Source organism: Papio anubis, unplaced genomic scaffold (genome assembly GCF_008728515.1).
Source record: "Papio anubis isolate 15944 unplaced genomic scaffold, Panubis1.0 scaffold140, whole genome shotgun sequence".
NCBI classification, from domain to species: Eukaryota; Metazoa; Chordata; class Mammalia; order Primates; family Cercopithecidae; genus Papio; species Papio anubis.
In genome coordinates this window covers 145054-161033 of record NW_022161359.1, presented here as the reverse complement: position 1 = coordinate 161033, position 15980 = coordinate 145054, and the positions used below count along the sequence as shown (strand labels likewise).

Here is a 15980-nt window from a genome sequence, read left to right as displayed (position 1 = left end):
ATAAATAAAATAAAAATAAAAATGAAATGAGCAGTCCTATGTAGGATGGATTGAGGTGGGGTTAGTGCTGGCGTGGGAAGAAGGTAACATTAGGGAGTGTTAGAAAACACAGAAGTGCAGAACTCTTGAAGTGTGAACTGCCAAGATCAAGGGTTATATGCATTTTCAGTGGCTTCTCTTTCTTCTGGTGTCTGCACTGGGGGCACCAGGTGAGTAATTCTCTGTCCCTTGCCTCATGGTGGTGTTGCCATAGCAGCCAATGTCCCCGATGCCGAGGTCGTCTGCCATCAGAAGAAGGATGTTCGGTCGGGAGGTGGAAATGTTGCTGGAAGCTGATGGCACCAAACCTAGCAGCACAGACAGCATCCCGGCCAGCCAGCTCCTGAAACACAACCGGCCAGAGACTGCATCACGCTCCTGTCCATCTCGCTTGCAGAACTTGTGTATGGGGGAAGTTGGCATCACTATGTTAAGAGGTATTGATATTATCATCACATTTCAGAATAGCTTTGAGGACATCTCTTAGGCATTTGATTGTTTTTCTCTGGTTACAATTAACTGATACTGTTGATGACTTTATTTGGCCTTTAAGTGTTTTTTTTTAGATGCTCTAAAGTCTGTTGTTTTAAACTCGTGATTAACAGAAAGCCTTGGTGGGGTGCATTGGCTCACTCCTGTAAGCTCAGTATCTTGTGAGGCCGCAGCGGGTGGATTGCTTTAGCACAGGAGTTCAAGACCAGCCTGCGCAACATGGTGAAAACTCATCTCTACAAGAAATACAAAACTTAGCTGGGCGTGGTGGCATGTGCCTGTAGTCCCAACTACTGCAAAGGCTGAGGTGGGAGGATTGCTTGAGCCTGGGAGGTTGAGGCTGCAGCGAGCTGAGATCACAACACTGCAGGGCAACAGAGCAAAGCTGTCTCAAAACTACAGCAACAGCAACCATAAAAAGCAGAAACAGACAGAAAGCCTGCCTTGGTCATGGTTTCTTGGATGGATCGGGTCCTCAGAACAGCTATTGTCCCTTCTCCGTTGCCTCTTCTTCATTGTTCTTTCTTAAGCAAAGTGTGTTGAATATAGGGAATGGGGGCTAGGGTTAGGGGTTGGACCACCCAGCAGAGCAAGGAAGAGACACAAGCTTGGGGCAAGGTGAGACCACAGTGAGCTGCTACTTGTGAGTCTATGAAAACCCTCTGTGCATTGCAGCACGCAGATGAAAATACCCACGACTGACTTCTTTAGCCCACTGGTATCTGATGAGAAGTGGGTTTGAAGGTGAAGGAGGTTCTAGCCTGGAGGAGAAAGCCCTGGTAGTTGCGTACCCTGAGGGAGCATTTCCACAGGGCTTGGTGACATACAGCCTGCCACTATCATTGCTGCCTCTTTCATCGATGCCACCCTGGGAATGCATGTGGACAGCAGGGCCATAGTGTCCCAATCCCCAGTGGGATGCAGTAAAGATGTAATCTGAGTCTCCAAGAAGGTTTGCAGTAGGGGAAACTCTGATTTTCCCTGGAAAACCAGATACCTGGCCGATGGTAGAGGTTGATGCCCACCTGATTTGCAAAGAATTAAATACAATTCCCTCTGAGGCTGCCTGGGACAACATCAGATCAAGGGAGCATGGAGCACATCTATTAATCACGGGTCTCATGCTTCATTCTCCAGATGCAGGATCAATCACTATCAGTGCATTCTGAGAAAGAACCATCAAGAGATCCAGAAGTGGTCAGGCGTGGTGGCTCATGCCCATTATCCAAGCATATTGGGAGGCCAAGGTGGTAGCATCACCTGAGCCCAGGTGTTCAAGACCAGCTTGGGCAACATGGTGAGACCCTGTCTCTATATAAGAAAGGAAAAAAAGTAAGATGAAAAGGAAGGAAGGAAGGAGAGAAAGAAAGAAAGATAGATAGAAAGAAAAAGAAAGAAAGAAAGAAAGAAAGAAAGAAAGAAAGAAAGAAAGAAAGAAAGAGAGAAAGAAAGAAAAGACTACTAATGAGTGCATATAATTGTATCTTACCAAGAATGGTGCAGATGTAACATGTTGTCTCTATCTCTACTTCCTGTAAGACATAAAGATGTCCACAATCACATTGACAGCAGAAATTGAACTGATTATAAATAAAACAGTAAGTAATTAGAAAGGGGAACTTTGATTCCCGTTCATGATATCAATAGCAAAAATATCTTAAAACAATGACCAAAATGTCATAAAGGAATGCTCTTCCTGAGTGAAAAGGCTTCGAAAATGTTTAATACTATGTTAAGAATGTAAAGCATGTTTCAATACACAGCCAGATGGAGTCTTCAGAGAAAGAGGAGGAAAGTGGTCACAGGGTCTCCATCCCCTTTACCAGCTTTCATAGCCCATGAGTGATGTGGTCAGGGCAGAAGATCGCCAAGTGGAGAGAATCCCAGTGTCCGGAAGCAGCTTCTTTTGTCTTCTGCTTCCTGAGCCCAGGGCAAGGGTGATTGCTAATGTCCAGAAACGCAGAGAGAGTCCTGATTTGGAAGGGGGAAGCGGGGCAAGATCAAAGAATCTGAGTAGAGGGTATGAAGATCAGAAATACAATGAGAGGCCGGGCGTGGTGGCTCATGCCCGTAATCCCAGCACTTTGGGAGGCGGCAGTGGGAGGATTGCTTGAGCCCAGGAGGTGCGGACTTGAAAACAGAACTGGGAGTGTCAGTGTGAAGGAAAAAGGCCTAGAGGACTCTACAGGCACTGAGTGCTGCATGAAGGAGAGACGCATTCGCCTTCTTTGCTAGGGGCAGGTGCTGCAGGAAGACGGGGCGACCATTGCCCACACCTGGAAATGTTCTGTGCATGGAGGGAAACGGGCGACCCCAAAGCACAGAGGGGCGGCCCCTCAGTCTCTCCAAAAAGTGAGGGAGAGCCCGGGGTGGAGAGCCCAGGGTGTAGAGCAGGAAAGGAATGAGATGGAAGATAACAATTAGAGTTGCAGACAGCAAGAGGCCACCTTCAGGGTACTGCAGTGGTCTCACCCCATGTGGCTTGTGCATGGGACTGAGGACAAAGCTCGGATTTTTCTTTTTATCTTGCCTGAATTCCTATCTAAGGGGTCTGGAGAGTCGTGCACTACAAACCATAAATTCTCATCAGAAGGGTTTCATTTAACTATATATCGTGACTTACTTTCCAATCTGACTCCGGCATAACATGGGACAAATAAGAAAATCAAAACATTTTACCCCAAAACATGTTTCTTTGCCATATCTTGGAATGGTGCTGTAAAGCTGTCCTTTGTGGGGAAAAATTTGCATCTGTAAAGATGTAAATAATTTCTATTCACATAGAGATTCACATCTTTTTCTTCCAGACCTTACCAATCCTGAAAAGATTAACTAAGACTCTAGCACCTTTTAAAGGTCTGAATAGTGTCATCTAGTGTCTCTAAGGGCAGCCACTGTAAGACTCCAGAAGAACCTTGGTCTCCACAATCTTTTATCTTAACCTGAACATTTCTTTTCTAGGGATCCCAGGTTTGTTTGTTTGTTTGTTTTTTCTTTCTTGAGACGGAGTCTCGCTCTGTTGCCCAGGCTGGAGTGCAATGGCGCGATCTTGGCTCACTGCAAGCTCCGCCTCCCGGGTTCAAGTGATTCTCCTGCCTCAGCCTCCTAGGATCCCAGGTCTTTAGACGAACTCAACCAATTGTCAACCAGGAAATGTTTAAATCTATGTATAAGCTGGAAGTCCCCTGGCTTTGACTTGTTCCACCTTTCTGAACCAAACCACTGTATTTCTTAAATGTATTTGATTGCTGTCTCATGCCTCCCTAAAATGTATAAAACCAAGCTGCACCCCAATCACCTTGGGCACATGTTCTCAGGACCCCCTGAAGACTGTGTCATGGGTCATGATCATTCCTATTTGGCTCAGAATAAATCTCTTCAAATATTCTACAGAGTTCGCTTCTTTTCGTTGAGTGGACGTGGGCATGCCTAGAAGATAAAGAGACAGGAGCATGCAGATGTGTTGGGTTTCTGCCTGTGAGTAACCAGGGGAGTGACCTGGCCACTTTTAGAAGGGCCAAGCGGCCAGTGAGTGAGGACACACTGGAGCCAGCAGGCACTGAGAGCCTAGAAGTGGCCATGGTGGCTGTCCCGGTGAAACCTGACCAAGGATAGACACAGCTGGTGTGGGAGCGGGGAGGGCAGAGAGGAGGGGTGGGCAAGGTCCGAAGGGCTGCAAAACCCCAGGGTGTGAGTGGGAGAGAAGCGATTGGTTGAGGGATTTCCCCTTATCGCCTTTTAGGGGATGCTGGGAGGGGTGTTTGCTCCTAGCAGGATTCAGGGACAAAACCAGTCTTCTGAGAAAGACAATGAGCTTTCTGAAAGGAAAATAAATCTTGAGGCCCGCAAGTCACTAAGCTAAAGCTAAAAGTCAAGCTGGGAACTGCCTAGGGCCTCTGCCTCCCATTCTAGTCAAAGTCACCCCTCTGCTCACTGAGATGACACGTATCTGATCGCCTCCTTTGGAAAGGCTCATCAGAAACTCAAAAGAAGGCAACTGTTCCTCTCTCACCCTGTCTGTGACCTGGAAGCTCCCTCCCGGCTTCCAGTCTTCCTGCCTTTGCTTCAAGCTGTCCCGCCTTTCCAGACCAAACCAGTGTGCATCTTACATTATTGATGGATGTCTAACACTGAATTGCTACATCTCCAGTAATTTTCCGTCTGTTGAAGAGAAAAAGACCTCAGATATCATTTGTGCTTTGTTTAGAACACAGAAGGAAGGGATAAGGTGTACGCCCTGCTCGTGAGGTTGGTTTGTTTGTTTGTTTGTTTGTTTTACCCTAGAGAGCACACACAATTCTCATATTCTAAAAGCAATAGCAAAAGACGCAATTACTTTCCACGAACCTAATGGCACCTCCACCGGGAAATAGATTGATTTAAAATTGTACATGGAGAGAAAACCAAAATGAGCATTTAACACCCTCAGCTTTGCTTTCTGACCTACAATGCCACGCTGCCGATGGTCAGAAAACTGAATAGAAGCAAAATATTGTACAAATGTAATGAGAAAACCCCAAACCACCACCCAATAGGGGAAGACGGTTTGCAGCAATCCTGCCCAGCAGCGGTTTATCTCTGGGTGTGGCGATTTAGTTAAAGTGTTCTTTTTCTAATTTTTCTTTTCTTTTCCTTTTTTTTTTTTTTGAGATAGGGTCTTGCTGTCTCACCTAGACTGGAGAGCAGTGGTGCGATCATAGTTCACTGCAGCCTCAAATTCTTGGGCTCAAGCGATCCTCCCACCTCAGCCTCCCAAGTAGCTGAAACTACAGGCACCTGCCACTATGCCTGGTTATTGATTTTTTTTTTTTTTTTTTTTTTAAATAGAGGTGGGATTTCCTCTTTTGCTCAGGCTGGTCTCAAACTCCTGGGCTCAAGGGATCCACCCACCTCGACCTCCCAAAGTGCTCGGATTACAGATTTTAGCCACCGTGCTCGACCTAATTTTTCTTTCTTCTGCAATGTTATGTATTTATAAGTAAAAAGATGAAATTTTTTCTTGGAGAAAAATGTTAAAAAAAATAAAGAGATGGTGATAAAAGCCTTGAATGAGTTTAATTTTGGAAGCTGTGACATTGAGGTGACCCAGAGCCTGGGGCCTGCCCAAGGCCTCTCCTGAAGATTAGAAAACAAATCCCCCTTTTCCAGGAAAGAGCTACATTCCTAGGCCTGTAAGTCGCTGGTACTGCTTTATAAAAACAAACTGGGCAATTATTCAGAGACAGAAAAGAGAACGGGGAGCTCTTTGTTCACCACACTGCCTCATGCCTGGGGCTGGAGTCCCATTCCAGCACAAACGAACATTCACAGGACTCACCTCTGCTCCTGGGTTCCCTCCTGAACCCCCGATCAAGAAGAGGAAGGTTCTCTTCCAAAGGAAGCAAGCGTGAAGGCAGAGAGCACTCCCACAAGGCTTTGAGCTGGGAATGATTGACTTTGAGTTTGTTTTTCCCATGTCAGAAGATCAGAGAGAGTCAGGACAGACCGAGGGAGCACAGACTCCCCCCACATCGCAGCATGGGGGAGTCTCAAAGCCACGCCCACGTCTACCAATCCAGTGGTCAGTTTCCTTAGGTTTTTATTTTGTTTTATTTTTTGTAGAGACAGGGTTTCGCTATGTGGCCCAGGCTGGTCTCAAAGCCCTGAGCCCAAATGATCTGTCCTCTTTGGCCTCCTGAAGTGCTGGGATTACAGGCGTGAGCCACCACGCTCTGCCAGTGTCCTTAGGTTTTTAAGTGACTGCCTAGCTGTTACACAGGGCGCTTGCTATAATATGATCATATCCAGCCTGGCATGGTGGCTCATGCCTGTAATCCCAGCGCTTTGGGAGGATGAGGCAGGAAGATTGCTTGAGGCCAGGAGTTTCAGAGCAGCCTGGGCAGCAAAGTGAGATGCTGTCTCTTCAAAAATAAAAAAAAATTAGGCTGGGCATTGTGGCTCATGCCTGTAATCCTAGCACTTGGGAAGGCTGAGGCAGGAGGATCGCTTGAGCCCAGGACTTCGAGACCAGCCCGGGCATCATAGCAAGACCCTGTCTCTACAAATAATAAAACAATTAGCCAGGCACGGTTGCATGTGTCTCTAGTCCTAGCTACTCAGGAGGCTGAGGTGGAAAGATTGATCCTGGGAGGTTGAAGCTGCAGTGTCACTCCAGCCTGAGTGACAGAGCAAGACCTGGCCTCAAAAAAAATTGTTTTTCAAGAAGTTATTTGTTTAGTGGTAAATGAAGTAAATAAGAAATAATAAAGATAAGATAAAAAAGAAAAAAAAATTTTTAAGTAAACAAACAAAGAAGTAAAAAGGCCAGGCACAGTGGCTCATGCCTGTAATTCCAGCACTTTGGGAGGATGAGGTGGGCTGATCACTTGAGCCCAAGAGCTCGAGACCAGCCTGGCCAACATGGTGAAACCCTGTCTCTACTGAAAATACAAAAATTAGCCAGGCATGGTGTTGCATGCCTGTAATCCCAGCTACTCGGGAGGCTGAGGCAAGAAAATTGCTTGAACCCGGGAGTTGGAGGTTGCAGTGAGGCGAGATCGCAGCATTGCCCTCCAGCCTGGGCAACGGAGAGAGACTCTGTCTCAATAATAATAATAATAATAATAATAATAATCATAATCATAAACACTAAAAAGAAAAGAAAATAAAAAAAGAAAAAGAAAAAAATAAGCAAAAAAAAAAAAAGTGAAAAAAGGATTATTTTCAAGCAATGCTTGATTTTAAAACAAAAAGATGGGCTGGGCACGGTGGCTCACGCCTGTAATCCCAGCACTTTGGGAGGCCGAGGCGGGCAGATCACCTGAGGTCAGGAGTTTGAGACCAGCCTGGACAACATGGAAAAACCCCATCTCTACTAAAAATACAAAAATTAGCTGGGTGTGGTGGCAGCCCCTGTAATCCCAGCTACGTGGGAGGCTGAATAGGAGAATTGAACCCAGGAGGTGGAGGTTGCAGTGAGCCGAGATTGTGCCACTGCACTCCAGCCTGGGCGACAGAGTGAGACTCCGTCTCAAAAAAGAAAAGAAAAGAAAATACAAGACAAGATCAAGGGGGCAGGAAGCAGTTTCTGAGGCACTGCATGATCATTGTGGGGAAGTTACTCTATGGAATGGAAACTTACACAACGGTCCCTATTATTCAACCATCTTTGACTTACAAGGACGGGGTTCCATAGAGTTCCTCCTGCTGTCTCTTCACAACTTCACATGCAGCCACATACTGGGTCTGTGAAAAGTCACACAGCCCGCCTGACCTCACTTCCTCCTGACGTGGCTGTGGAAACCACCCTGCTTCCTGGATGAGGAGCTGAAACGCTGGCACACTCCAGCCTGACTCATTTTTACGAGTAAACGGTTTTGACGGCATGTCTCCAAATGAGTATTAGGAGGGGTGTCAGAAACGCGTTCTTTTCCTGCCACAGGTGTGTGCCCTAATGGTAATTGCTTTGACTTTGTGATTTTTGGCAACAAATCTTAAGTCATTTCCTCGTAGGGGGCCTAAAGGAATATTTTCATCTATATTTCAATTTGTATATTCATATTTATTACATATAATATATAATAACTTTTGTATATCATACATAGTATAAATGTATGTAAAATGTGTAAATAAGGCGGGGCGTGGTGGCTCACGCCTATAATCCCAGCACTTTGGGAGGCGGAGGTGGGAGAATTGCTTGAGCCCAGGAGTTCAAGATCAGTCTGAGCAACAAAGTGAGATCCTATCTCTAGAAAAAAAATCCAATAATAATAATAAAATAAAATTTATAAATATAATATATAATATATAAATATATAATAAAGCATAATTTTTCTTTATTAAATATGCATGTTTTTCTTTATAAAAATAATATACACTTTAAAATATATATGTACATATATGTATAGATACATAAAATATGTACATGTATGTACACATATACATAAAATACATGTTACAAAATGCACATATAAATACAAAACATATGTAAACATGTAGATATAGACATCTATATACATGTTTATATGTTCACGTCTTTTTATATATGTACATGCATATAATGTATATATGTACATGGATGTATATATAACATGCATATATACATAATATATATACATATAAAGCATGTACATCTATACATTAATATGTGTACATTTTTTAATAAAAATGTTTACAGTGTATGTATAGTACATATACACATATAAAACAAGTACATATATACATATAACATACATATGTATATGATTTTTCTAGGAAAAAGCATATTAAGGGCTGCTTCTGACTTGCCTGGGGAACATGGTTGTGTTTGTTTTATCTGGCTGATTATTTTGGTGTCTAAATATAGGACCCTCAATCATGGTTGAACAGTCGTATGATGTACGGTTATATATCAAGTCTGTGGCCTACCTCTGAAGTGATGTATTTATGTATTTAGCGACACAATAAAAGCAGATTTTTCTTTTCCAAAGAACTCTGCACTTTAACCCTTAGAATGTTAAACATTTTGGTCCAGATTGAGTTTTTACTACTGAATAAAATTTTCTACTGTTTCATTCTAAAGATACAAGATATCTTTAGAAAGAGACAAGGCTGGGCGCGGTGGCTGACGCTTGTAATCTCAGCTGGCACACTCTGGCCTTTGGGAGGCCGAGATGGGAAGATCACTTGAGGCCAGGAGTTTGAGACCAGCATGGACAACATGGCAAGATCCTGTCTCAATTTAAAATAAAACAAAATAATAAAATATAGACTACAATAAAATATAATACAATACAATACAAGTAAAGACAAAAGAAAAAGACGAGGAAGCGCCCATGCGAGACTGACAATGTAGCCTTTGATTCTCTTCCCGCCCTGATCTCAGCCCCGGGCTGCGAGCCTGTGTTCAGCATTTTGCCTGGGCCCTGTTCCCAAACCTAATTTCGCTTTTCACCTCCAGTATCTCCTCAATGTTCAGTGCATGTGCCTTCAGCAGCGCTAAGATAAGAATCTAGTGTGGATGCCATGTCTCCCATTTGGTATATCTTTCCTTGTTGCTTTTTCTTACGCATTACGTTTCGAAGTCTCCCATGTAAAATCTGTTCTTGATATTTGCACTGATTATTATCATTATTATTTTGAAAGGAAATTACTTTTAAAACATTGACAGGGACTTGTTTGAAAAGACGCAGTTTGGCACAAAAGAATACGCCCTGGAGCGTCTCTGCACGTGCAAAAGCCGGCCTGTGAGAAGAAGCCCAAGGAAGGCCAGTTACCTGAGATGCAGTTGTGTCAGGGCGACAGCGGCTGGATTCAGCAGGGAGGCTGTTGCTTGGAAGAAACGTCTTCTGCTTGCCAAAACAGACACGCACAGGCTGTCTCGGCAGCAGCGAACGGCTGGCTCACGCATGTGCGTAGCTGATTCACTGTGAAAAGCAGCAACAGGAATTCCGCAGAAACCAAGTTAGGTTGTCCCAGGAACAGATCAGGCAAGTCCCCTAGGAATGTACTGCTGGCTCTTTCAGGCGTCCACAAAAGACCTTCTGTTCTATTTGCAGAACCTCACTCTCAGGGAAGGAGCCCAGACATCTGGTGCTGAACACGGAGTTTTTCAATGGCAGGAAGGTGGAATCCCTTCTGGCTTTTGATCTAGACAGAGTGCATTTTCCAAAATGGAAAAGTGCTTCTCTTGAAATTCATCTTGAATAATCACTCCATAGCCCTTAAATTTCATGCCTTTTTCTTTCCTTTTGCTATTTGCCTCAAACATAGAAAGAAGACAGACAACGATTCAGGTTACACTTGCAACTATGACTGCGCGTACATAGCCGCAATTATTAGCATATGTATACAGCTGCTGACCCATGTGACTCTGTCACTATCACTTCTGTTTAGCTCTGTGCACCAGTGTGTTTTCTCATCTATTTGCCAGGGAGCGCCATTTCTTTTTTCATATTGAGGCAGAGCATACATTGCAGTCAACGTTAGATGTAAAATGAATCACTTCAAGGACTTTTTTTCAAATAAGAGCTGTCTGCACACTTCTACGTCTTGACTCACAAAAATATTCATCCTAATGCATTTATAGTCTCCATAGCCTGAACATTGCAGAGTTTTGATTTGAGACCCCCGCTTGCCAAATAAGCCCTCTTACAAATCTGTAGCTGCATACGTTCTTTGTGAGTTTGACACATCAGAAAGAACAAAGCACAGGCTCCATGGGCTTAAGAACACCTAGCACTCTAGGCCAAGTCTACTCGATTATGTTGCTCTTGAGGGAAGACTGTCAACACTCACACAGTTATTTTTTGCACAAGTTGAACATCAAGGAGACAAAACCAGGATCCAAATTGGAACTCCCAGGTTGCCTGACCTTCAGCCTGACTTTCTGTGTTCTGGGATGAGGCATGGTTACGCCACTACCCTACTATTACATTTGAGGAGGATGATTCTTTATTGTAGGGGCCGTCCTGTAGAATGTTGAAAAACATCCCTGGGCTCCATTCCCTAGAAGAAGGGAGTGACCACCACCTTCTCCCCAGTTGTGACAACCAGAAATATCTCTAGTCATGGCACAATGTCTCCCAGGGTGCAGAATCACTCAGGTTGAAAACACTGGTGTTAAGGACGTACTTTGCAGATGACTGGAGAACACTTAATTACGATCATGCTGGGTAAGCAATTTCAATTTCTTTCTCATACTCCCATGTCCTTCAGAGCTGGTAGCAGAATCAAGTTCCACACCTGAATCTCTTAGCACGAACGTTCTACACCAGTACTTGCCAGCTGCATTTACAATGCGAGCATTCCAAAAGAAATACTCTCTTAGCATCAAGTCAACTCATTTATTCTTTTTTTGTTTTTTTTGAGACGGGCTCACTCTGTTACCCAGACTGCAGTGCAGTGGCACAATCACTGTCACTGCAGCCTTGACCTCCTGACTCAAACGATCCTCCCACCTCAGCCTCCTGAGTAGCTGGGACCACAAGCACACGCCACCACATGTGGATAGCTTTTTTTTTGTTTTTGTTTTTGGTTTTTTTTTTTTTTGGGAAAATGGGGTCTTGCTATGTTGCGTCCTCTAATCACTAACTCCTGGCCTCAAGCAGTCCTCCTGCTTCAGCCTCCCAGAATGCTGGGATTACAGGTATGAGCCACTGTACCCAGCCTGACAATACATATTCTTTAGCAAAGTTCAGATCCCTACCATAATCCTAACCTTGTCTTCTGCATGCAGCTTTCATCTCTGAACAAGGCGGATATTCACTTTCCCTTGACTCCAAGTTTAACTACAAAGTAAATTGATCTCATTGTTATCTTGGGCACCATGCTAGAATAAGCAAAACAAATACAAGACAACAACAACAACAAAAGTGTAGCCTGTGAGGTTAGAAGCAAGATGGAATCGGTCATGTTCGATTTCTCTCATTATTTATAATTCTGTAAAGGTGGTTTCATCCATCTTTCCCAAACAACCACTTCATATTCCACTCTAGCTGGAATGTATTTATCCTGGGCTATGGTTTAAAGTGTCACTGTAAAGGGTGACCTAAGGAACCACTCCTTTTGGGCAGAATTCCTTCTCTACCCGGCCACCATTTTCCATATTCCTTGCACAGTTAATACTTGAAAATATTCAGCCATAACTTAAAATTTTCCTATGGGTTGCACACAAGAAGACAATCTTGAAATCCGTGTTTCTAAAGTAGTTGCTTCAGCTTTGACATCATGAAGAAAAAGAAATGCCCATGCGGGTAAAATGGATGGTTTGCCCACATGAGAAAATGTCTTATATAGGGTGATGTATTTTTAAGAAAATCTATGAAAAGCTATTTTTATCTCAACTATCATCGTCTACTTTGAACAGAACCTGACTTAAGAAAAGGTTGGCTGAGTGCAGTGGCTCGTGCCTGTAATCCCAGAACTTTGGGAGGCTGATATAAGATTGCTTGAGCCTAGGAGTTCAAAACCAATCTTGGAACATAGTGAGTCCTGGTCTCTAATAATTTTTTTTTTAATAAAAATGTTGCTCTTACTATTTTATGTCATAAGTATCAAATCTTTTCTAATCTCTCATCCATTCTGAAGATGTGCATGTCAGCATGCATCTAATTTTAAATAGCAATACATTTCTTACGTTGCACATATATTACATGCCCTAAAGCAAGAGAAGTCGGTGGAGAGGTACAAAAATACCATTGGATAGAAGGGATAAATTCTAGTATTTGATAGTACAGTCGGGAAATTATAGTGAACAATGATTTGTCCAGCCTATGACACAGTGAGACCCTGTCTCAAAAATTAAAATGAAAACAAAACAAAATAATGATTTGTTTTATGTTTCAAAATAGCTAGAAAAGAATTGTAATGCTCCAAACACCAAGAAAGTATGAATGTTTGAGGTGATGGATACCCCAGATTCCCTGACTGGATCATGACACATTGTATGCGTGTTTCAAAAGATTACGTATATCCCCAAAATTTGTACACAGCCAGGCATGGTGGTGCACACCTGTAGCCCCAGCTACCATGAGGCTGAGGCAGGAGGATCGCTTAAGACTAAAAGGTTGAGGCTGCAGTGAGCTATGATTGTACCACTGCACTTTAGCCTGGGCAAAAGAGTGAGACCCTTTCTCATGAAGAAAATGTACAATGATGATATATGAATTTTAAAAAATGAGATGGGATTTTCCCTTTGACCCCCTTCATGGGCAGGAACTGGAGTGGCTCATTTCACTCAGCCTGCAGTCCACGGATGACTAAGTGTTAACAGCCCAGCAGAGGGTCAGGGTCACAGCCTTCTGCACCCACCCTTTTTGACACCTGAGTTCTTGTTTGGCATCCAGGTGCTCACAGGAATGGATTGAAGGGTAGTGTATGCAGAGGATTTTACTAGGCGATGGATATGGCTCTCAGATGGATGTGCTCTCAGCAGAATGGGAGTTGGAAAGGGGATGGTGTGGGAAGAAGGTGATCTTTCTCTGAAGCCCAGTCATCTCTGGCTGGGCTCCCATCTGAAGCTGCACCATCTGAAGTTAGCTTCTATTTGTAGTCTCCGACGCTCAGCCACTTGTATACCTAACGCTCAGCAGCTTGCATCCCTGACTGCTTGCATCAGCTGCTTGTGTTGCTCTGCCAGTGGAAGTCTGGTTTTCATGGGCACAGGATAGCGGTCAGGGTAGGCCAAAAGGGCAATCACTTGGGTTGAAAAATGGGTTCAGCTGTTTTCACTTAGGACCAAGTTTCCAGGCTTGAGGGTGGAGTTTAGCCAGGAGCCCAGGTGTTCTGTATCATTTCCCCCCTCTGGAGAGGCACATCTAACTGCCGTTAGGAAATGGATGACAACCAGTCTTAGCTACTTCCTGCTGAAAGAGGGCGCTGTTTGGGGAAAACGGCAGTCAGATTCCTCGCAGAGGTCTACCAATGGGTCCCCAGTAAAGGCGAGCCATCATCTGAGGCTCCAGCTGCCTGCCCATTTGGAGTCTTGATGGCCTCTAGGTGAAAGAAGAAATAAGCTTTATAAGGTTAAGTAGGCATGGGTCAAACATGTGTATTATACAAAGAAAGAATCCAGTGCCAAACATCTCAGAAACAAGAAGTAAAACTTGCTAACAGCATTGTACCCCAAGCTGCCTCACCCTGGTGAAAGAAAGTAAACCTCGTATGGGTGCAGTTAAACTTTATGAGACAGTAAGTGCTCTTGCCACATCTGTAGGAGTTAACAGGTGAACCTTAGAAATTCTGAGGTTTGTGGGCATGCACGGTGGGCAATAAAGCTTCTGCCTCTTTCTTGTGTTTAAAAGACCAAGGTGGTCATTCTCAGGTTGTCCTCTAAAGTACTATCTGGTCCCAGGGTCTGTTTCTGAGTATAAACGGGAGGTGGAAAAGTGTGTTGGTTGCCCAGTCTGAAAGACAGGGAATTAGGCATCCCTCAATTCCCTTTCTTCTTTCAATGATAACTTGGGGTATGAGGCAGAGAGGAAGTGGGCATCCCCCTTTCCTCTTTTATCTTTTCATCCCCAAGTCCCAGCAACCTTGACAGGTGCCACCCATGGGTGCCAATGTGGCTTGCACCCATGAAGCAGGGAGAGCCTAGAGAATAGGAATTATTTGCATTCACCTATGCCTCTACCTCCCTTACTGTTGACAACCTTTGAGTTTCCTGGGCCTCATTTATGCCATAGAGTATGGCCTCCTTCTGTAAAGTGGGGGTTTAATTGACAGGAATTGGTCCTGCCTATTTACACTGTGCCTGTTGCCTGGCTCAGATCTGGTTTTCCTTTCTAGGGCCTCAACCTGGAGCTTAGAATCGAGTTTGAGACAAAAAAAAAAAAGTATTTCAGGGGCTGCAGAGATTTATTTAGATTAAGTCCCAAACAGGCCTTGCCAAATTTACAGCTAACAGCCCACAGAAGATGCTCCTCTGTCGTTTCCCTATCATAAGCAGAGTGCTGACGTAGAAAGAGAACTCTCTTACTTGGAAAAGAAGAAAAACAACTTAAAGTGCATGGAGGGGGTGGGGAACATGGGGAAAGAGCCTCTTGCTCTTTGGAAATGGGTTCCTTTGATCACTGTATCCCTTCCCCGGTTCAGACTAGTTAGACTTTCATGAAGGGAAAGAGAGCCAACATTCATTTTACCTGAAGAAAAGAGAGAGGTAGCAGGGTCTCAGAAAAGAGACAGATCCAACAATTCCGCATTTTAACACACGCTTTGTTGTATCCTGGACAAGCCTCCAAATGAAATGGGATTGTTCCCTTGACCCGCTTCATGGGCAGGAACTGGAGTGGCTCGTTTCACTCAGCCTGCCATTCCTGGACAGCTAAGTGTTAACAGCCCAGTGAAGGGTCAGGGTGACAGCCTCCTGCACTTGCCCTTCTTGACACCTGAGTTCTTGTTCAGCATCCAGGAAAAATATGGTCACACGAGCAGATTGAAGGGTAGTGTATGTGGAGGACTTTATTGGGCAATGGCTGTGGCTGTCAGTGGAATGGGGGGTTGGAAAGGGGATGGTGTGGGAAGATGATGATTTTTCCCTGAAGCCCAGCTGTCTCTGGCCGGGCTCCTCTCAGAAGCTGCATCGTCTGAAGTTAGCCATGTCTATCTGTAGTCTCTGATGCTCAGCCGCTTGTATCCCAGCCTTCAGCAGCTTGTATCCCCAACCACCTGTGTTGCTCTGCCAGCTGAAGTCTGGTTTTTATGGGCACAGGATAGCAGGTGGGACAGGCCAAAATGGCAACTATTTGGGTAGAAAAAAGAGGTCAGTCGTTTTCACTTGTGGTCTGAGGTTCCAGGCTTGAGGGTGGAGTTTAGCCAGGAGCCATCCGTTCTGTACCAAAGAGACATAAAATAAGGTAGAAAAAGATTAAACAAAACTGAGAGAGAGAGAGAGAGAGAGAAAAGTGCCTGAACTCTGAGCGGCAACTTCAAAAAACCAGGTAAAGAGTCCCATTAGGACAATAAAGAAGGAACCCAAGTTCATTGTAAACCTA

At 44.2% G+C, this 15980-nt stretch overlaps 1 protein-coding gene across 10 annotated transcripts in view; it reads right to left on the bottom strand.

Moving 5' to 3' along the window:
- Positions 1 to 10523, bottom strand: part of ARSL (arylsulfatase L) — a 32099-nt gene extending 21576 nt beyond the window's left edge. The window contains exons 1-3 of one of the 10 annotated variants that reach the window (XM_009197131.2): positions 9765 to 9885; positions 2021 to 2063; positions 233 to 382 (exon numbers count right to left, since the gene is read on the bottom strand). In XM_009197131.2, the coding sequence (XP_009195395.1) occupies positions 233 to 382; positions 2021 to 2043 (173 nt within the window). In that variant the 5' untranslated portion in view covers positions 2044 to 2063; positions 9765 to 9885. Of the gene's footprint in view, positions 1 to 232; positions 398 to 1559; positions 1747 to 2020; positions 2064 to 5848; positions 6417 to 7687; positions 8011 to 9764 lie in introns of those variants that run through there. The other 9 variants (XM_009197132.4, XM_031661372.1, XM_009197134.4 and 6 more) reach the window with 9 other exon arrangements.
- Between the last annotated feature and the right edge of the window lie 5457 nt (positions 10524 to 15980).